At 33.7% G+C, this 19637-nt stretch overlaps 1 protein-coding gene across 1 annotated transcript; it reads left to right on the top strand.

Annotated features, from left to right (window-relative positions):
* Positions 1-1004: 1004 nt before the first annotated feature.
* Positions 1005-4564, top strand: tob1b (transducer of ERBB2, 1b). The gene is made up of 2 exons (XM_056469575.1): positions 1005-1191; positions 2198-4564. Exon 2 carries the CDS (start codon positions 2301-2303, stop codon positions 3267-3269), a length of 969 nt encoding a protein of 322 aa, XP_056325550.1. The 5' UTR covers positions 1005-1191; positions 2198-2300; the 3' UTR covers positions 3270-4564.
* Positions 4565-19637: the final 15073 nt, after the last annotated feature.

The raw sequence follows: 19637 nt of genomic DNA, 5'->3' as shown, positions 1-19637 counted from the left end.
TGCTATTAATAATCAGAAGTGTGCAGATAGATAGACATAATTACAAATGTATATGTACAGTGGGTGTGTACAGTTCAAATAAATGACTCAGTGCAATGTAGTGCAATGAATATGTGCAATTTTTAAATGTGCAAATGTTAAATAGTGCAGTGATTGTGAGGAGTTTAAGTTAGATGAGAGTGGAGAGATGTATTTAAATGTATAAACAAGCAAACAAATAAACAGATCAGTCAATCAACACAGTAGAAAAATATGCAAATAATATATATATATATATATATATAATATATATATATATATATATATATATATATATATATATATATATATATATATATATATATAATTTTTTTCTACACACATAACTAATGTAAATCTTCTACAGAAAGCCATTTTACATTGGGGTCCCTCGCAGAGGATGATCATATTTGGGGGTCCAGATGAACAAGCGTGTGTTTGCATACACGCTGATGACGAATGCACGACCAACCAATAGCAGAGGAGGACCTGTCCACGCAAAAGCACCACAAGGACAGATCACAACCCGGTGGCCAGATGACCAGAGTCCCTCCGCGCTGCCCTGCGCTCTATTTAACCTGCTGAAATCAACACACAATCAGCATTCACACAGCATTTAAATACTGCCAGGAGCTCGTATGAAACCGCAGCGCTGGAAACAGTTTTATGAGAGCTTACTGAGTTTTCCATGAGTCATAATAAAACAGGCGATTTATTATAGCGTTTAGATCTGCGTGTGGGAGGAAGATATTTAATACATAACATTTAACGCCAGCCTTGAGTGTACTTCACGCTTATTGGTCACGAGGCGGGACGCTTTGATTATTGACGCGGCGCGAAGCCAGTTAGAGAGGGGAATTCGGAGGCAAACATGTTACGTCAGCACGGTCGTCCAATCGTAAGCCCCGCTGGGGTTTTGACCTCTGGAAACCGCATCACCGCCCACATCATGTCCGTGGCGGAGGAGCGCTATAAAGCAGATCCAGAGCCGAGTTTAAAGGGCAGAGTTGTAAAAACTCCCAGGCAGTGGGGAGTCGGATTGCCTGACAACAGACTCCAAAAGAAAAATCAGCATTAAATCAACTTAATCATATCCATGCAACCCAACTGGAATATTCCTGTCGACATCTGCTAGCTAGCAACCGAAGCGGAGAGGAAAAACGGTCGTTTAATGTAAGTATCTGGCGCTGATATGATCATTCAGTAAATACATCGCTGCATTTCAATGTCATTTCCCTAAAGGGGTAGATTGTGACAATATATCTGACATTCGAGCTCGGTGGAACTCGAAAAGACGATATTTACGGTTTATTGTATAGGAAAACGACGCGTTGAATGACAGATGATCTGATATAATCGTTTTTGAGTGACAAATATATCTTCCAGTTAGCTATCGCTTTAAGGCGGTGATTAATTTATATTCTGCTTGATCTGAGAGCTGGATGTTTGATAAATGGTTCGATTTATGATCAATTCGCCTTACAGTCATGTGATCCCCCCCTCTCTCTCTCCTATATATGTGTGTGTTTTACGGAAATGTGTGATCAGGGCAGTTCTGGGCTCTGCTGACCACACGACAATCCACACAACATCCACCGTGCCAAAGTTCAATCCGTCAGAAAGCCTTCATTCGTCGTGTTTCGCTCGTTTATTTCGCTCTTCTCCGCGTCAAAGCATCTAGAATGTTCTCATTCCATATTCATCATAATAATGGCCGTGTCTCAAACCGAGCGTTCGACGCTCGTCAGGGTTTAAAACACGCCAGACGCCTGCTTACGGTGGAATTGAACCATTCTACATGTAGATAGTCGAGTCTAGTGTGCATCGTACGTTTATTTGGACACACATACTAATTTGGTCAACACATAGGCTGCTACACACGCCCCGAGCGGAGCTGCACGCCATTGGTCGCGGCCGTCGGGAAATCCGATCGCCGATCTGTTGCGCAATATCGCCTCGCTGTGTCGCATTGTGCTCGGATGCCCTAAATTCGCATAAAAGGCGTTTTTACGCAACAGTTGACGGAATAAGCAGGGAAGAGAATCCTTGTTATGTAATCTCCCTCAGCGCTGAATGAGGCGAATTTAAAGCAGATCAAATGGAGGGTTTGATGTGTTTGTTTACATAATGTGCAGCTCAGTCTGAACACCTTGCCTTCTTTTTTCTTCCCCTTTTCAAGGAGACGATTTTCCCCATCATCCACCAGCACCCACTGATCACTACTGCCTTGGAGGTTTTTGCAGCACTCGACACTAAAAACGCAGCTCTCGACTAAAACAGCTATGCAGCTTGAAATACAAGTAGCGCTGAACTTCATCATTTCCTATCTTTACAACAAACTCCCACGGAGGCGGGTTAATATTTTCGGTGAGGAGCTGGAGAGGCAGTTGAAGAAGAAATACGAAGGACATTGGTACCCTGATAAGCCATATAAAGGATCCGGGTTTAGGTGCATCCACGTGGGTGAAAAAGTAGATCCGGTCGTAGAGGAAGCAGCCAAAGAAAGCGGACTGGACATCGAGGATGTCCGCAATAACTTGCCTCAGGACCTCAGCGTTTGGATCGACCCTTTCGAGGTGTCCTATCAGATTGGAGAAAAGGGAGCCGTTAAGGTGCTGTACGTTGACGATAATACTGAAAATGGCTCCGAGTTGGATAAAGAAATCAGAAACAGTTTTAACCCCGAGGCTCAGGTGTTCATGCCAATCAGCGAGCCGGTGGGCGTGTCCTCTGAGTCCAGTTCTCCGTCGCCGCCACCGTTCGGTCAGTCGGCGTCGGTTAGTCCATCCTTCATGCCACCACGCTCCGCTCAGCCTTTAACCTTCACCACCGCCTCATTCGCCGCCACCAAATTCGGCTCCACTAAAATGAAGAACAGCGGCCGAAATGGTGGGAAAGTTGCACGCACATCGCCCACCAATCTGGGCCTGAATGTCAACAGCCTCCTCAAGCAGAAAGCCATTTCCAGCTCCATGCATTCACTCTACGGTTTCGGCCTCGGTAGTCCGCAGCCGCAGAAACCCTCAGCTTTGTCTCCCAACGCCAAGGAGTTTGTGTTCCCCAATCTGCAGGGCTCCAGCGCGGCGTTCGCTAGCGAGAATACGCTCAGCCCATTACCATACAGCAATGCCTTTGACGTGTTCACGGCGTACGGGAGCGTCAATGACAAGTCGCTCATGGAGGGCTTAAACTTCAGTCTGGGCAACATGCAGTATTCCAACCAGCAGTTCCAGCCGGTCATGGCTAACTGAGGAGCGATTGTTGGCTAAAGGAAAACGTAAGGCAAAGACTCACTTGTGATGTGGAAACCAAGACCCCGGTCGTCACCGATAAGCGCATGTGCCCAAGGGTGTTATTTAATTTGATTTATTTACTTTCTTCCTTCAATCTTGGCTCCCTTGAGTTTGTACTGAAAGCTTGTGTTATACACAAACACACACACACACTTACACGCACACATGCACATCCAAGCCTGGTCAACACGCGTCAATGTTGTCTTTTCCTTTTATGCCAATAATGCAAAAAACAAAAACGAAAAAAAAGATTTTTTACTACCTTTTTGGAAGAAAAATACTCTAAAATATTGGGGAAAAAAAAAAACAACTACACAGAAGTTCAAGTTCTGGCCTCTTACAGTATTTTAAAGTGGGTAAGACTTGCTGATTTTTAAGAAATTGGCACTAATGAAATGTGTGTGTATACATATGAAGAGTTCAGATGCAGAAACCTCCAAGCGCCGTCTGAAATATCCATCAAAAATGAACGTTTTTCTCAGCCTCCTTTTGTTTATGTTGAGATATTTCACTTTAAAGATCAGGAAAAGGACTTCTCATTGGCTATAAAAGTGATGTTACTGAACATACACACAGGAGACTGATAAAAACACTCATTTTAGAGGACAACTTCAGACGGCATTTAGAGGTTTTTGCATCTAAACTCTTTATATATATATATATGAATATCTGGGGTTACGTGGTCTTTTTTTCTAATTGTATAATTTAATTGAGTACAGAGTTTGTAAAATATCAGAGTATATATATTGTTTCTACAACATGGTATTGCATTTATATCTTTTTACTACTCCAGTGATCTGTGATGGCTGCAGAAGCTTTACGTTATAATATATTTTGTTTTTTGTTTCCTTTTTTTAAAAGAGAAATTCATCTTTAAGAATAATAGCTCAAACTCTAAAGATTGTGTACAGAATATTCCTTCGTGTTGGGATTTCGGTGTGGGAATATTTGCTTTTTTGAAACAAAAAGAGTTGTATTTTCTGTTAAGAGTCACAACAGATTTTTGCTATATTATGGACAATGTAATCGTATATATTAATTTTGTACCTACATTGTGCAATACTTGATAAAAACAAATTATGGTATAACAAAGTATTTTGAGTCAGTGTCTTACATGTCAAGAGGGACTGAAATAGTTTATATTAAGTTTGTATTAAAATGCTTGAAAATATATGCTTGTCTTTTATTTTATTTTTTATTTGACATTTGCACCCTGGCCTTTTTCAATAAAAGAAAATTTAGGCAAGAATAAAGTATTGGTGTTGCTTTTTATTCTTTTCCTCTGTGTTCAGTTCTTTTGCTGCGTTTATATCTGATGTTGTTTTCAAAATTGCATACTATATCTGAAGTGATATCAGCACAAACTACATGCGTTAATAACCCTCATAATGCATTCAGGTCATAAATATCTCACAACAATGCTTATTTATGAAGAAAAGGTTGCAAATACCCTCAGAATTAACATTATTTCAGGTTTTATGCAGTTTTGACTATTTAAGGTTGCATATTTGGTGCTTTGCTTTTTGAATTTGATCATGTAAGTCATAATTTTTGTCAACTATATTCATAATTGTGTTAGTTTTTACTTAATATTTGATGATAAATCAGCATGAAGCAACATTTATGTATGTCATGTTTTAATTTCAAAGTTAAATCAGAAATGTGTGCATTACTGAGAGTAATATTTACATTCCTTAAGTCATATAATAGAAAACTGTGGTTGAGCAATTAAGAAGTCAAAGAAATATAATAACAGTCTAGTCATTTTAATGTTAGATTAAATGTTTTTATAAATGTATAATGATATAAGTTGATATTAAAATAATAATATGGTTTAAAAAATTGAATTATAATTAGAAATTTCCCCATAAAATTGTCTAATTATTTAAATTAATTAAAAAAAGAGCCATAATAATGTTCTGGAGTCCATGGTTTTAAAAAAAGTTCAATTGGAAAACTTTTCAGATTTAATATAGTTCACTTATAATTTATTAAGGTTTCACTGTTTTATAAAATAAAGATTTCTCTAAATGCAAAAGTAAAGAGATTCTGAATGCATTATGGGGCATAATTTTACTTTCTGCGCATGATTCAGAATCAAACGACTCCCGAATCTGAAGCCTGAAACGACTCCCAATCAGGATTCAGGATGCAATCATGCTGATTGGTTGTCATTCTTACATCTATTTGCATCTTGAATTAAAACTGGTCTTTGTTCCTTCCTACACTACCTGACAAAAGTCTTGTTGTGATCCCTGTTGTAAAAAGCAACAAATAATAACTGGACTTCTAGTGGATCTTTTGTAAACGTGTCAGAAGGTGGATTATTCTGCTGAATTATCTGTTGATCTGCATCCCAACCATCACCAATACTGCAGAAGACCTACTGGAACCCACATGGAGCCAAGATTCTCTTAGAATCAGTAAAGTTTGGTGAAGGAGATATCATGGTTTGGGGGTCTATATTCAGTATGGGGGTGTGAGAGAGATCTGCAGAGTGGATGATCAACATCAACAGCCTGAGGTATCAAGACATTTGTGCTGCCCATTACATTACAAACCACAGGAGAGGGACAATTCTCCAGCAGGATAGCGCTCCTTCTCATACTTCAGCCTCCACATCAAAGCTCCTGAAAGCAGAGAAGGTCAAGGTGCTCCAGGATTGGCCAGCCCAGTCACCAGATATGAACAATATTGAGCATGAGAAGGAGGAGGTGTTGAAGATGAACACAAAGACTCTTGATGAACTCTGGGAGTCCTGCAAGAAGGCTTTCTTTGCCATTCCAGATGACTTTATTAATCAGTGATTTGAGTCAGTGCAGAGATGTATGGATGCAGTCCTCCAAGCTCATGATGGAGTCAGACACAATATTCATTCTGTTTCCACTGCAGCATGACTTTTCTGAAGACACAGAGGCACAACATGAACCTTTACAGGTAAATAAGGTATAAAAAGTGTACGTTGTGAACGTGTTGTGCCCCCGTGACCGCTTCTGTACAGTATGTCTCTCCAGAAATGACTGCAGGTGCTGGGACGGACTGAACATGAGTTTGTGCTGCATTCGACACATTCCTAAAATTGCAGTGTGTTTAAGGAAAGGTGCGGCGCAGGTGACCTTTCAAATAATTAATAAGAGCTTTCGCTGATTCACCTCGCATTCATTTCTGTAACAACATCGGCTGACATTTCCTCTTGCAAGCTCAGCTGGGTGGATTACTTATCAATTTGCAGTCAATATTAAGGATTAACACATTTATGCTAACACAATCTGGATTACTCTTTACTCTAACCCTTATTTGATGTCACTTGCATAGACAAAACTATTAGCTCTCATGTGAAATTTTAAGCTCATGATTACTGATCAGTAACAAAATTTGTATTCGGTAATATAACGATTAACCAACACAATCTCACGTGGCTAATTCGTATGAATTCGTAGGATCTAATTCGTACATTTTCGTACGATTTGCTCATCCCCCAATGACGGTTGGGTTTAGGGGTGGGGTTAGGTGCCACGCCTCCTTTTTAAAATCGTACAATTTCCTACAACTGAACTCATACGAATTTGTACGAATTAGCCACTAAACTGACAAAACGTAAAATACTTACGTTTTCTTGTGAGATCAGGCTGGATTAACACGTTTATAGTTACGTAATTTGGATTACATTTAGATTACTTTTATGATAACCCTTATTTGATGTCACATACATAGACAAAATGATTAGCCCACAAATGAAATTGTAATTCTTTTAATAATAACTAGCTACTAATTTAAAGTCAGTCACAAAATTTTTCACTAATGTAATGGGTTAACGCATTTATAGTACCATCATCTGGATTACATTTAGATTACTTTTAAGTTAACTCTTGCTTGATGTCACTGATGAAATATAATAATTTCAATAACTAGTTACTGATTACTGATCAGTTACAAAATTCATTTGTATTTTAACAGAATAGCACATTTACTGTAATGTAATCTGGATTACATTTAGATTACTTTTACGCTAACTCTTATTTGATGTCACATACATAGACAAAACTATTAGCCCTCAAATAAAATGATAATTATTTTAGTAGCTAGTTACTGATTACTGATCAGTTACAAAATTTGTCAGTATTTTAATGTATTAACACATTTATAGTACCGTAATCTGGATTACATGTATATTACTTTTTATGATAACCCTTATTTGATGTCAAATACACAGACAAAATATTATCCCTCTTGAAATTTAAATTCTTTTAATAACTAGATACTGATTATTGATCAGTTACAAAATTTGTAGGCAGTAATATAACAGATAAACACATTTATAGTAACATAATCTGGATTACATTTAGATTACTCTTATGCTAACCCTTATTTGATGTCACATACATAGACAAAATATTTAGCCTTCATGTGAAATTTTAATTCTTTTAACCGTTTATACAAAATTAGTACAAAATTTGTAGTCAAAAATATAACACATTTAGAGTATCGTAATCGGGATTACTTTTAGACTACTTTTATGCTAACTCTTATTTGATGTCATATAAACAAAATTATTAGCCCTCATGTGAATTTTTTTTAATAACTAGTTACTAATTACTGATCAGTTTTGTAGACTACAATTAATTTGTAGTTGATAATATGTCAGTTAAAACATTTATAGTAACGTAATCTAGATTACATTTAGATTACTTTTACGCTAACTCTTATTTGATGTCACATACATAGACAAAACTATTAGCCCTCAAATGAATGATAATTATTTTAATAGATAGTTACTGATTACTGATCAGTTACAAATTTGTCAGTATTTTAATGTATTAACACATTTATAGTACCGTAATCTGGATTACATGTATATTACTTTTTATGCTAACCCTTATTTGATGTCAAATACACAGACAAAATATTATCCCTCGTGAAATTTAAATTCTTTTAATAACTAGATACTGATTATTGATCAGTTACTAAATTTGTAGGCAGTAATATAACAGATAAACACATTTATAGTAACATAATCTGGATTACATTTAGATTACTTTTATGCTAACCCTTTTTTGATGTCACATACATAGACAAAATATTTAGCCTTCATGTGAAATTTTAATTCTTTTAATAACTTGTTCCAAAATTTGTAGTCAATAATATAACACATTTAGAGTATCGTAATCGGGATTACTTTTAGACTACTTTTATGCTAACTCTTATTTGATGTCATATAAACAAAATTGTTAGACCTCATGTGAATTTTTTTATAACTAGTTACTGATTACTGATCAGTTACAAATTTGAGGTCGGTATTATAACGGATTAGCACATATACAGTAAAGTAATCTGGATTACATTTGGATGACTTTTATGCCAACCCTTATTTGATGTCACATTGACAAAATTATTAGCCCTCATGTGAAATTTCAATTCTTTTAATAACTAGTTTATTGATTACTGATCAGTTACAAAACTTGTAGTCAGTAATACAATGGATTAGCACATTTATAGTAATGTAATCTGGATTACATTTAGATTACTTGTACGCTAACTCTTTTAATGTCATTATAATATTATATTATATCATGTTTGCACTAGAAACAAGACAAAACCTCTAAGTAAGAAAAGCATTGTACTCCTATCTACAATCCCAAATGTGGTATAACGTCTCATGTTGCTTCTTCTCGAGTTTGAGCTCAGTTTTATTGCAGTATCGCCAGCATTACACTTCCAATGTCCACTTTGTTTTTGCAGCTGAAGTGTAAAGCCTGTGTGAGCGCCAGCGCTGAGATCATGCCTTTCACAATGTGCGCTTGTTTATTTTTAATCCCGCACTTTGAGACGTGGACGCAGATATAGCACCATCTGCTTATCTCCAGAGTGTTTTGGCACTGGGAATTATTTTGGTGGCAGCTTAAGCATATCACATGCTCATCCGTGAAGAGGAAAACCAGGATTCTGGATTGGGATAATGTTTTTTGTTGTTGTTGTTGTTTGTTGTATAGACAAGGCTGATATTACATGGAAAAACACTACAGTGAGCTGAGATAATGGGATAACTAATTCGATCTGACACTATGGAAGATGCACAAATTAAAGTAAAATAATAATAATAATAATAATAATAATAATAATAATAATAATAATAATAATAATAATAATAATAATAATAATGCAGTCCAGTCATGTTTGACCTGGAAAAGACACTGTAAATGCTTTCAGACCGTCAGAATTAATATTAATATTTGTATTTACTATTTAAATATATGTATTATTTATTTATAATATTTTATTATTCATTTTAATAAATAATATTTATAATTTATTTTGCTTTTATTTATTTATTTATAAATATTTATTATATTTTTACCTATAATATTTATTTATTTATTTATTTGAGGAATTCTATTATATTTCTTTGACTTAAATAATAAATAAATAATGAATAAATGCATAAATGAAAGCAAAATAAATAATAAATCATATTTATTTTGCTTTTATTTTTGCATTCATTCATTTATTATTTAATCATTATTTAAGTCAAAGAAATATAATAAAATTCCATTTTATACCAACGCATATATATATATATATATATATATATATATATATATATATATATATATATATATATATATATATATATATATATATATATATATATATATATATATATAATTAGAAACTTCAGAAAATGTCAGAATTATTTTAATTAATAAAGCATACCAATAATACTGCAGTGCATCAATAAGTGCAGTAAAACTATGGTAAAAAAATGTATGAACTGCTGATCATATTAGATCAGTTGGAGAGACGCCAAACCTGTAGGCAAGAATATGTTACAGGCATGAAGGAAAATACAGAATATTGCATTGAAAAGTCCATCATAATTCATAACTATATGCCACATTCCATACGATATTGAAAGCATTTCCTGAGAATCAAGTCTGATCTCTGGTGTTTAAAGGTATACAAGCCAATTCCGCAGTTTGTACATCTACTGTAATAAATAATCAAATTGAGATCACTTGAAAAATCTCTGGATTTATGATTTACAGTTGGGTGTTTGGGTAAAATGATTGTTGTTTTATTCTTTAAACTACTGAAAATGTTTCTTCCAGAATTGAAATTAATATTGTGCTTTTTTTCTTTGGTGAATTTGCATGAAATTAACATAATTGGTCAAAATGACAACAACAAAAAAGAGGATACATGCACAGACATCTTTAATAATTTGTAATCATTTTTAAAATATTAATTTTAGACAATATCAGTGTTTTAATATCATAATACTTTTAATTAACTGAGATTTTTTCATGTGTTTTTATGCTTCTCTGTGTTTTGTTTTCTATTGAGGCTATTATGAAGTGAATCTTTCAAAATTGACTTAATATTTACCGCAAGGATATTATATGCATCTGTCTAAAAATCAAGTTATATTAAAATGTCAAAATGGGCAGCACTGTGGCCTCACAGCAAGAAGGTTGCTGGTTCGAGTCTCGGCTGGGTCAGTTAGTGTTTCTGTGTGGAGTTTGCATGTTCTCCCAGTGTTGGCGTGGGTTTCCTCCGGGTGCTTTGGTTTTCCCCATTGTCCAAACACATGCACTATAGGGGAACTGATGAACTAAACTGGCCGTAGTGTATGTGTGTATGTGTGAATGAGTGTGGTTACTGGGTTGCAGCTGGAAGGGTTTGAATAAAATGTCAAAATTTGGGTAAATATTGTTGAGTTATTAGGCATAGCAGCTGAACGATTGCCAAAATGAATCAACACTCCTATTCTGAGTCGGACTATAAGTGATCATACTACTCATGATTCAGTTTGACATTATGAAAAACTGATTGAAATAAATGTGTAAGTGCTAGTGTTTTGAAGGATAGTGTTAAAACAAAGATGTCAGAGAACAACTAATATGTATTTGGGTCAAGCTGTGATTCTTAAATAGAGTCGTTTAATGTGTCAGCAAATGATTCATGATTCAAATGATTCATGATTCAAATGATTCTTGGTGAAGAGTTTTAGGTGTGGTTACTCATTTTGCTCGATTTAAGGATGTTTGCATATTTGTACTGGGACAAAAATAGTGAATAAGAGAAACACGTCTGCAGTGTGGCTGCAATCCTTAAAAGGGAAATATACTACAGTAAAGCACAGATGTTTCTGGTGTGTTTTGGAAAAATGTGTCCTGGCTTGCTGTCAGACTTTAGTCAGTGCCTTGCAGTGCCAACAGAGAGATCTTCAGAAACACACTGTACCCTAGTAAAGGCACATGGAAATATACTATAGTCATTTATTTTGAATACTGTGGTGTTTTTAATCATACTACAGTAAAGTACTTGAGTTATGTATTAAGATAGTTGTGGTGATTCTACAGTTGCTATGGTAACACACCAACTACAATAATTAATCTGTTGTGGCGTTTCTGCAGTTACTATGGTAACACACCAACTACAATAATTAATCTGTTGTGGCGTTTCTACAGTTACTATAGTAACACACCAACTACAATAATTAATCTGTTGTGGCGTTTCTACAGTTACTATAGTAACACACCAACTACAATAATTAATCTGTTGTGGCGTTTCTACAGTTACTATAGTAACACACCAACTACAGTAATTCATCTGTTGTGGTGATTTTACAGTTACTATAGTAACACACCAACTACAGTAATTCATCTGTTGTGGCGTTTCTACAGTTACTATAGTAACACACCAACTACAATAATTAATCTGTTGTGGCGTTTCTACAGTTACTATAGTAACACACCAACTACAATAATTAATCTGTTGTGGCGTTTCTACAGTTACTATAGTAACACACCAACTACAGTAATTCATCTGTTGTGGTGATTTTACAGTTACTATAGTAACACACCAACTACAGTAATTCATCTGTTGTGGTGATTTTACAGTTACTATAGTAACACACCAACTACAGTAATTCATCTGTTGTGGTGATTTTACAGTTACTATAGTAACACACCAACTACAGTAATTCATCTGTTGTGGTGATTTTACAGTTACTATAGTAACACACCAACTACAGTAATTCATCTGTTGTGGTGATTTTACAGTTACTATAGTAACACACCAACTACAGTAATTCATCTGTTGTGGTGATTTACAGTTACTATAGTAACACACCAACTACAGTAATTCATCTGTTGTGGTGATTTTACAGTTACTATGGTAACACACCAACTACAGTAATTCATCTGTTGTGGTGATTCTATAGTTGCTATGATAACACAACAACTACAGTAATTAATTGGTTGTGGTGATTCTATAGTTGCTATGGTAACACAACAACAATAGTAATTAATCTGTTTTGGTGATTCTATAGTCACTATGATATTGTTGCTATGGTAAAACACCATTTACAGTAATTATTCTGTTGTGGTGTTTCTACAGTTACTATGGTAACAACAACTACAGTAATTAATCTGTTACAGTGATTCTACAGTTGCTATGTTAACACAACAACAACTGTAATTAATCTGCAGAGGTGATTCTGTAGTCACTATGAAAATACACCCAACAATAGAAATTAATCTGTTTTGGTGATTCTACGGTTGCCATGGTAACACACCAATTACGATAATTAATCTGTTGTGGTGATTCTACAGTTGCTATGGTAACACACCAATTACGATAATTAATCTGTTGTGGTGATTCTACAGTTGCTATGGTAACACACCAATTACGATAATTAATCTGTTGTGGTTATTCTACAGTTGCTATGGTAACACACCAATTACGATAATTAATCTGTTGTGGTTTTTCTACAGTTGCCATGGTAACACACCAATTACGATAATTAATCTGTTGTGGTTTTTCTACAGTTGCCATGGTAACACACCAATTACGATAATTAATCTGTTGTGGTTTTTCTACAGTTGCTATGGTAACACAAAAACTACAGTACTTAATCCGTGTGGTGATTTTTATGGTTGTGTCGAGAGCTTGGTGTGTTTCTGCAGATGTGCTTCAGTGTTCAGAGAGTGTGACTGTGAGCAGTTCTGAGGTGGAGTCTCAGCTTTATCTGCACGAACTTTAACACCCTCAGTAAAAATGTATGGCATCTGCCGGAGGAAGAGCTGGAAACTCTGGAACATCTGCTTGATAATGCTGCTGCGCCCACAAAACTCTCTAGTGATGATTAAAAAATGATTACATGCAGATGATTTATTAGAGATGAATTAGGACGTTAAAGACTAAATTATTTGGCCTCCTTTGAAATTGTAATTTTATTTCCATAGAAGTAAGGAGACTTTTCATAGAGTTCCTTACTTTATTTTTCTTTTGGAGAAAGTCTTAGTTATTTTAGTTTGGTTTGGGAAATAAAGTCTGCTGTGGTCAATATCATTAGCCCCTTTAAGTAAATATTTAGTTTCAATTGGCGACAGAACAAACTACTGTTGTTCAATGACCTGCCTAATTAATCTAATCAACCTAGGTAAGACTTTAAATGATATGTCAAGCTGAATATTACTAATAAAATAACACTTTTGCCAAGTAAGGAGGTCCTAAAAAATTATTTAGATTATTTATCTCAGCCCCCAGTAAAATAAAATAAAATAAAATAAAATAAAATAAAATAAAATAAAATAAAATAAAATAAAATAAAATAAAGAAATAAAATAAAATAAAATAAAGAAATAAAATAAAATAAAATAAAATAAAATAAAATAAAATAAAATAAAATAAAATAAAATAAAATAAAATAAAATAAAGAAATAAAATAAAATAAAATAAAATAAAATAAAATAAAATAAAATAAATAAAGAAATAAAATAAATTTTTGCTTTAAGCAAGACCAAATGCCAAATTTTTGATTATTTTTCTGAGCCCACTGAAAATAAAAATGTCAAATAAAATTAGATCAAATAAAATAAAAGATTCAGAAAAAATTCAGAGGTCAGAAAAAAGTATTTAGGTAATTTTTTTCTGATTCCACTAAAATAAATAAATAAAACAATAAAACAAATCAAATTAAATTAAAAAAATGTAATTAAAAAAATTATAAAATTAAAAAATTTGCTTCGCGCAAGACCAAATATGGCAGTCAGACAAAAAATAACCATTAAAAAAATAAATAATAGACATTAAAAAGTAATCTACAATGAGCCAATTGTCTGTTTTCTTCTTGTTTTAACCATAAAATATGGCAAACTATTTATTTAATTATTAATATTGTTTGCTTGTTTAGCTTTGATTGCCTCGTCCTGCACTGATAAATCAGCTTCCCCAACAACGACTATTAATAAACCTCCCATACAGACATGCCAGAACAGCTGACGGTTAACGCTGTGACTGTGGTGTGTGTGTGTGAGAGACAGAGATGCGGAAACACCCCATATGTACGTCACCATTCAGGAATCCCAGTCTGATTCAACACAGAGGAATCCCAGTCAGGTGCTGCTGATGTTCAGGAAAGCAGTGGCTCTTTAACCTCTCCGGCACAAATGACGCGCACTGAAAAACAATAGATGGGCTTTTCTTAGAGCGAGGGCTGGGTTTGAGTTTTCTATACGCATGTTAAGAAAGCTTTTCTTAATGTGTACTGTAAAAAATGTTTGTTTACTAAGAGTTTGGCTTATTTTTAGTGTAGTGTAAATGATATTGACCCCTCACAGAGCTCTCTGTTACATTAATATTTTCTAGAGGATGCTTTACAGTAAAATATTTGTGCTTTTACATTAGATTAGTCTGTAGCAAAGACAACACTGATGAACTAATCTAACAAAAATGCAAATATTAGTACATTCAAATTAATATGTCGGGGGGGGGGGGGAATAATAAATAACATTTTAATGAACAGAAATAAATCAAGAGAAACATAAAAAACCTCTTTATTTTAATGGTGATGAATGTAATGTTTACTAAAACTGTTTTGCTTAAATGCACTAAAATATATAGTCTATATTCAGTTATAAATAGATAAAAGTTTTATGAAGTTTCAGAAAGGAAGTGTATTTTTTTATGCGGAGCACTGTACACTCACCGGCCACTTTATTAGGTACACTGGGTTTCGCCCTCAGAATTGCTTTAATCCTTCATGTCAGAGATTTAACAAGCTACTGGAAATATTCCTCAGAGATTTTGCTCCATATTGACATGATAGCATCACGCAGTTGCTGCAGATTTGTAGGCTGCACATCCATGATGCCAATCTCCCGTTCCACCACATCCCAAAGGTGCTCTATTGGATTGGACAGGTGTACCTAATAAAGTGGCCAGTGAGTGTATATGTAATAAATACCATCTTTTTTACACTTCTGAGTCAGGGAATCAGCTATTTGGATTTTTTTCCTTCAGTAAATCAATTTAAAAAGTCAGAAATCAGTAAAAAAATATATATATATTTTGATTTATTTATTTATTTATTTATTTATATTAATTTTAACCATAAACCCACTTCATTTGGTCACAATGCTCAGAAGAGAACATCCAGGTCTTTATTAGTTTTGAGGTATCGTGATTGAGGAATGTTTAGATATTTTGTCCTGGTAAAAATACAACAAAGATCAGAAGAAATATCATTTTTGGATAGTTTCTTTCTTCTCCAGACCAAATATATCAAGCAAATCTCATACGAAGTCTATTTTTATAAAGTGCATGTATGAACTTCCTCTAATAGCTCAATGTAGGCCTCAAAACATGAATCAGTCGCAAATATTGCACATTTATTTATGGGTTTTAGGGAAACATTTAAAAAACGCATCTGAAAAAAGAAACGATGATCACAAGTCCAAGCTAATTAAAAAGGAGAGCTGCTAAATACCACAAAAGATGAATCACTAATGAATCAATACCTTATTCATAACTCATGACACTGTTCTGGACACAACTTGTTTCTGAGGTCAACAATTTATGTTGTCCAAAGGTGGAAAACTTGTTATATCAGTTTCTGTTCATGAACTCAAATGTGTATTTCCTCTAATGGTTCCTTTAGACAGAGCTTCTAATTGGATGGAGTGTTAGGTCACGCCCCTAGGTGCAAGATGAGTCATCAGTGTTCACTCTTTTTTTATTTATATGTGTATTGTCAACATTTAGAAATACTATAATGACTTAAAATTTACGGTCAATCCAATAATAAGTTATAAAGAATCATAACTTTCTATAAAGAACCATTGACAAAGTGTCATGTAAATTTAGCTGAAATAAACCCAGCAACTGAGTCTATGTGTATAGTGTTTATCTATATTTGACCTAACACTGGGTTAAAACAGTCCAGTTTCATTTATAGTGTCACATTAAATATGTATTGTAACTGTGGAGTTTGTTCATATTGATGTAGACATATTCAATTCTGGGAAAATGTTATACTTACATTTTGTCCAAAGTTGGGTTAAAACAACCCAGCAATTTCGTCCATTTGCTTTTTTATATACATAATGATAATTTTTTTATGAATATTTTGACTAAATAGGCAGTATGTCAAATATTAAAGTCAACTTTCTGGATGATTTTAGAGGGAGGGGCTTTTGATTAGAGGCTGGAGCTTGCACATTAGACTGAGCATCTGATTGGACAAACATTTGCCACACCCCCAGTGCAAGATGAGTCAGCGATCCTGTAGTTTTTTTCCTTCTATAAAAGTGAAACCTGCATTTAAATGTAAATAATGACAACAATTACACTCTAGAAAATTCTGGGTCATTGTAACCTATCATTGGGTCAAATATGAAAACCCAATTTTGAGTACATTTTTTCAGTTCAATTTAAATGACACTTTTAAAACTAATAACAGTTGAGTTTGTCTATTTTTTAACCTATAATTGGGTTACAACCACAGCATTTTTACAGGGATACATTAAATATATAATGCAACCGTTGAGTTTGTCCAATCCAATGTTGGGTTATATGTTTTAATTACATTTTGTCCAAAGCTGGGTTAAAACAACCCAGCAATTTTAGAACATAAACCACTTTATTTGACATGTTTTGAATACATAATGATAATTTTTTTATGAATATTTTGACTAAATTGGCAGTAAGTCAAATATCAAACTCAACTCTTTGAATGATTTTGGAAGGAGGAGCTTTTTATTAGAGGGTGGAGCTTGCACATTAGACTGTGCATCTGATTGGACAAACATTTGCCACGCCCCACAGTGCAAGATGACTCACCATTACTGTATTTGTTTTTTTTTCTAAAAGTGAAACCTGCTTTTAAATGTAAATTATGACAACATTTATGCTAAAAAATGCTGGGTTGTTGTATCCCAACATTGGGTTAAATATGGAAACAATGTTTGAATCACACTTTTAAAACCAATAACGGTTGGGTTTGTCCATATTTGACCTAACATTGGGTTATAACAACCCAGATTTGAAGTGTAGAACTATGATAGCTTGTAGATTATCTCAGACATACTCCATATGTACTTAAAACAATCATTTTGATTTCACAGGGTCTTTACAGAACCCTACTCAGTACAAACAGAATAACTTTAAAAAGCTGAGATTTGTAAACTCAGAGATTCCTGTGCAATGTGAGTTTTCTTTTCACAGCTCCGTCTTTATTTCTATCTATATACGGAGCAGAATGTGGATGCTGAGAATAGAGCAGGATTACATCATATATAGTCTGGAGCTGGAAAAGAGCCAGAGCTCATTTCTAATACTTTATGCTTCACACATTCTCACAGGGGCATTGAAATGTTCAATGCACAAACCTCCAATGAATAAAAATATGTTGATGCAAAAAATCTGCCTAATTAAAGGCTCTAAAAATAAAGAGATGATTAATGTGATGCTGTAACAGCCTAAAATCAGCATCAAATCAGAATTAACCCTAACTGCATCCATAATACTGGTCAACTGTGCAGGAGTCTAGCTTTATTTTAGACTTTATTAATATAATATAATATAATATAATATAATATAATATAATATAATATAATATAATATAATATAATATAATATAATATAATATAATATAATATAATATAATATAATATAACATAACATAATATAATATAATATAATATAATATAAGCTGTTTTTTAAATGATACGTATTGTGACAAGCACTATACATTTTTTAAAAGCTTTATTTACAAATATAATCTGAAAAGTGAAAATGATATATATTTTTTTAAATATTAAAAACAAAAAACTACTTTTATATTATGTTTTTTATTTTTATTTCATTGTTTTAATAATTTAGTTTTGTACATAGGTTTTGTGTCAACAGTAGGTCTTCATAGCTTTTGTTCATCTTTTTTTAGTATATGCTAGTACGTCAGCTACTTCAGTTAACATTTAGTTCCAGTAGTTTTTTGTTTGGTTTTTTATACTATAATGAACATCAACTCCTTAAATTATTAATTATGTATTTAGTGTGCCTATAAATAAACATAATAGCGATTTAGATTAAAAACTATAGTAAATTTTTGAACGTAGTAAAGTACTTAATCTGCTGTGGTGATTCTACTGTTGATATGGTAGCACAGCAACAACAGTAATGTAAACAATTGACCCAATACTGTACTTTTCTACAACTACAGCGTGTATTATGCTAGAATACACCACAGTTTACTATAGTAAAACTAAAGTATCCTAAAGAATTTCTTGCAGTTTATCTAACAGTTAATTCTACATTAATTAATCTGTTGTGGTAATTCTACAGTTGCTATAGTAACACAACAACGATAGTACTTGATCTGTTGTGGTGATTCTACAGTTACTATGGTAACACAACAACTACAATGATTAATATGTTGTGATGATTCTACAGTTGCTACGGTAACAACAACCACAGTAATTAATCTGTGGCGGTAATTCTACAGTTGCTATGGTAACACAATAACTATAGCAATTGATCTGTTGTGATGTTTCTTTAGTTGCTATGGTAACACAACAACTACAGTAATTAATCTGTTGCAGTAATTCTACAGTTGCTACGGTAACACAGTCACAACAGTAATTAATCTGTTGCGGTGATTCTATAGTTGCTATGGTAACACAACAACTATAGTAATTGATCTGTTGTGATGTTACTTTAGTTGCTATGGTAACACAACAACTATAGTAATTGATCTGTTGTGATGTTTCTTTAGTTGCTATGGTAACACAACAACTATAGTAATTGATCTGTTGTGATGTTTCTTTATTTGCTATGGTAACACAACAACTACAGTAATTAATCTGTTGCAGTAATTCTACAGTTGCTACGGTAACACAGTCACTACAGTAATTAATCTGTTGCTGTGATTCTACAGTTGCTATGGTAACAACAACTACAGTAATTGATCTGTTGTGATGTTTCTTTAGTTGCTATGGTAACACAACAACTATAGTAATTGATCTGTTGTGATGTTTTTTTAGT

Source organism: Danio aesculapii, chromosome 12 (genome assembly GCF_903798145.1).
Source record: "Danio aesculapii chromosome 12, fDanAes4.1, whole genome shotgun sequence".
Lineage (NCBI taxonomy): Eukaryota > Metazoa > Chordata > Actinopteri > Cypriniformes > Danionidae > Danio > Danio aesculapii.
Note: the sequence above shows the minus strand (reverse complement) of the source record. Positions and strands in the feature narration are given on the sequence as shown.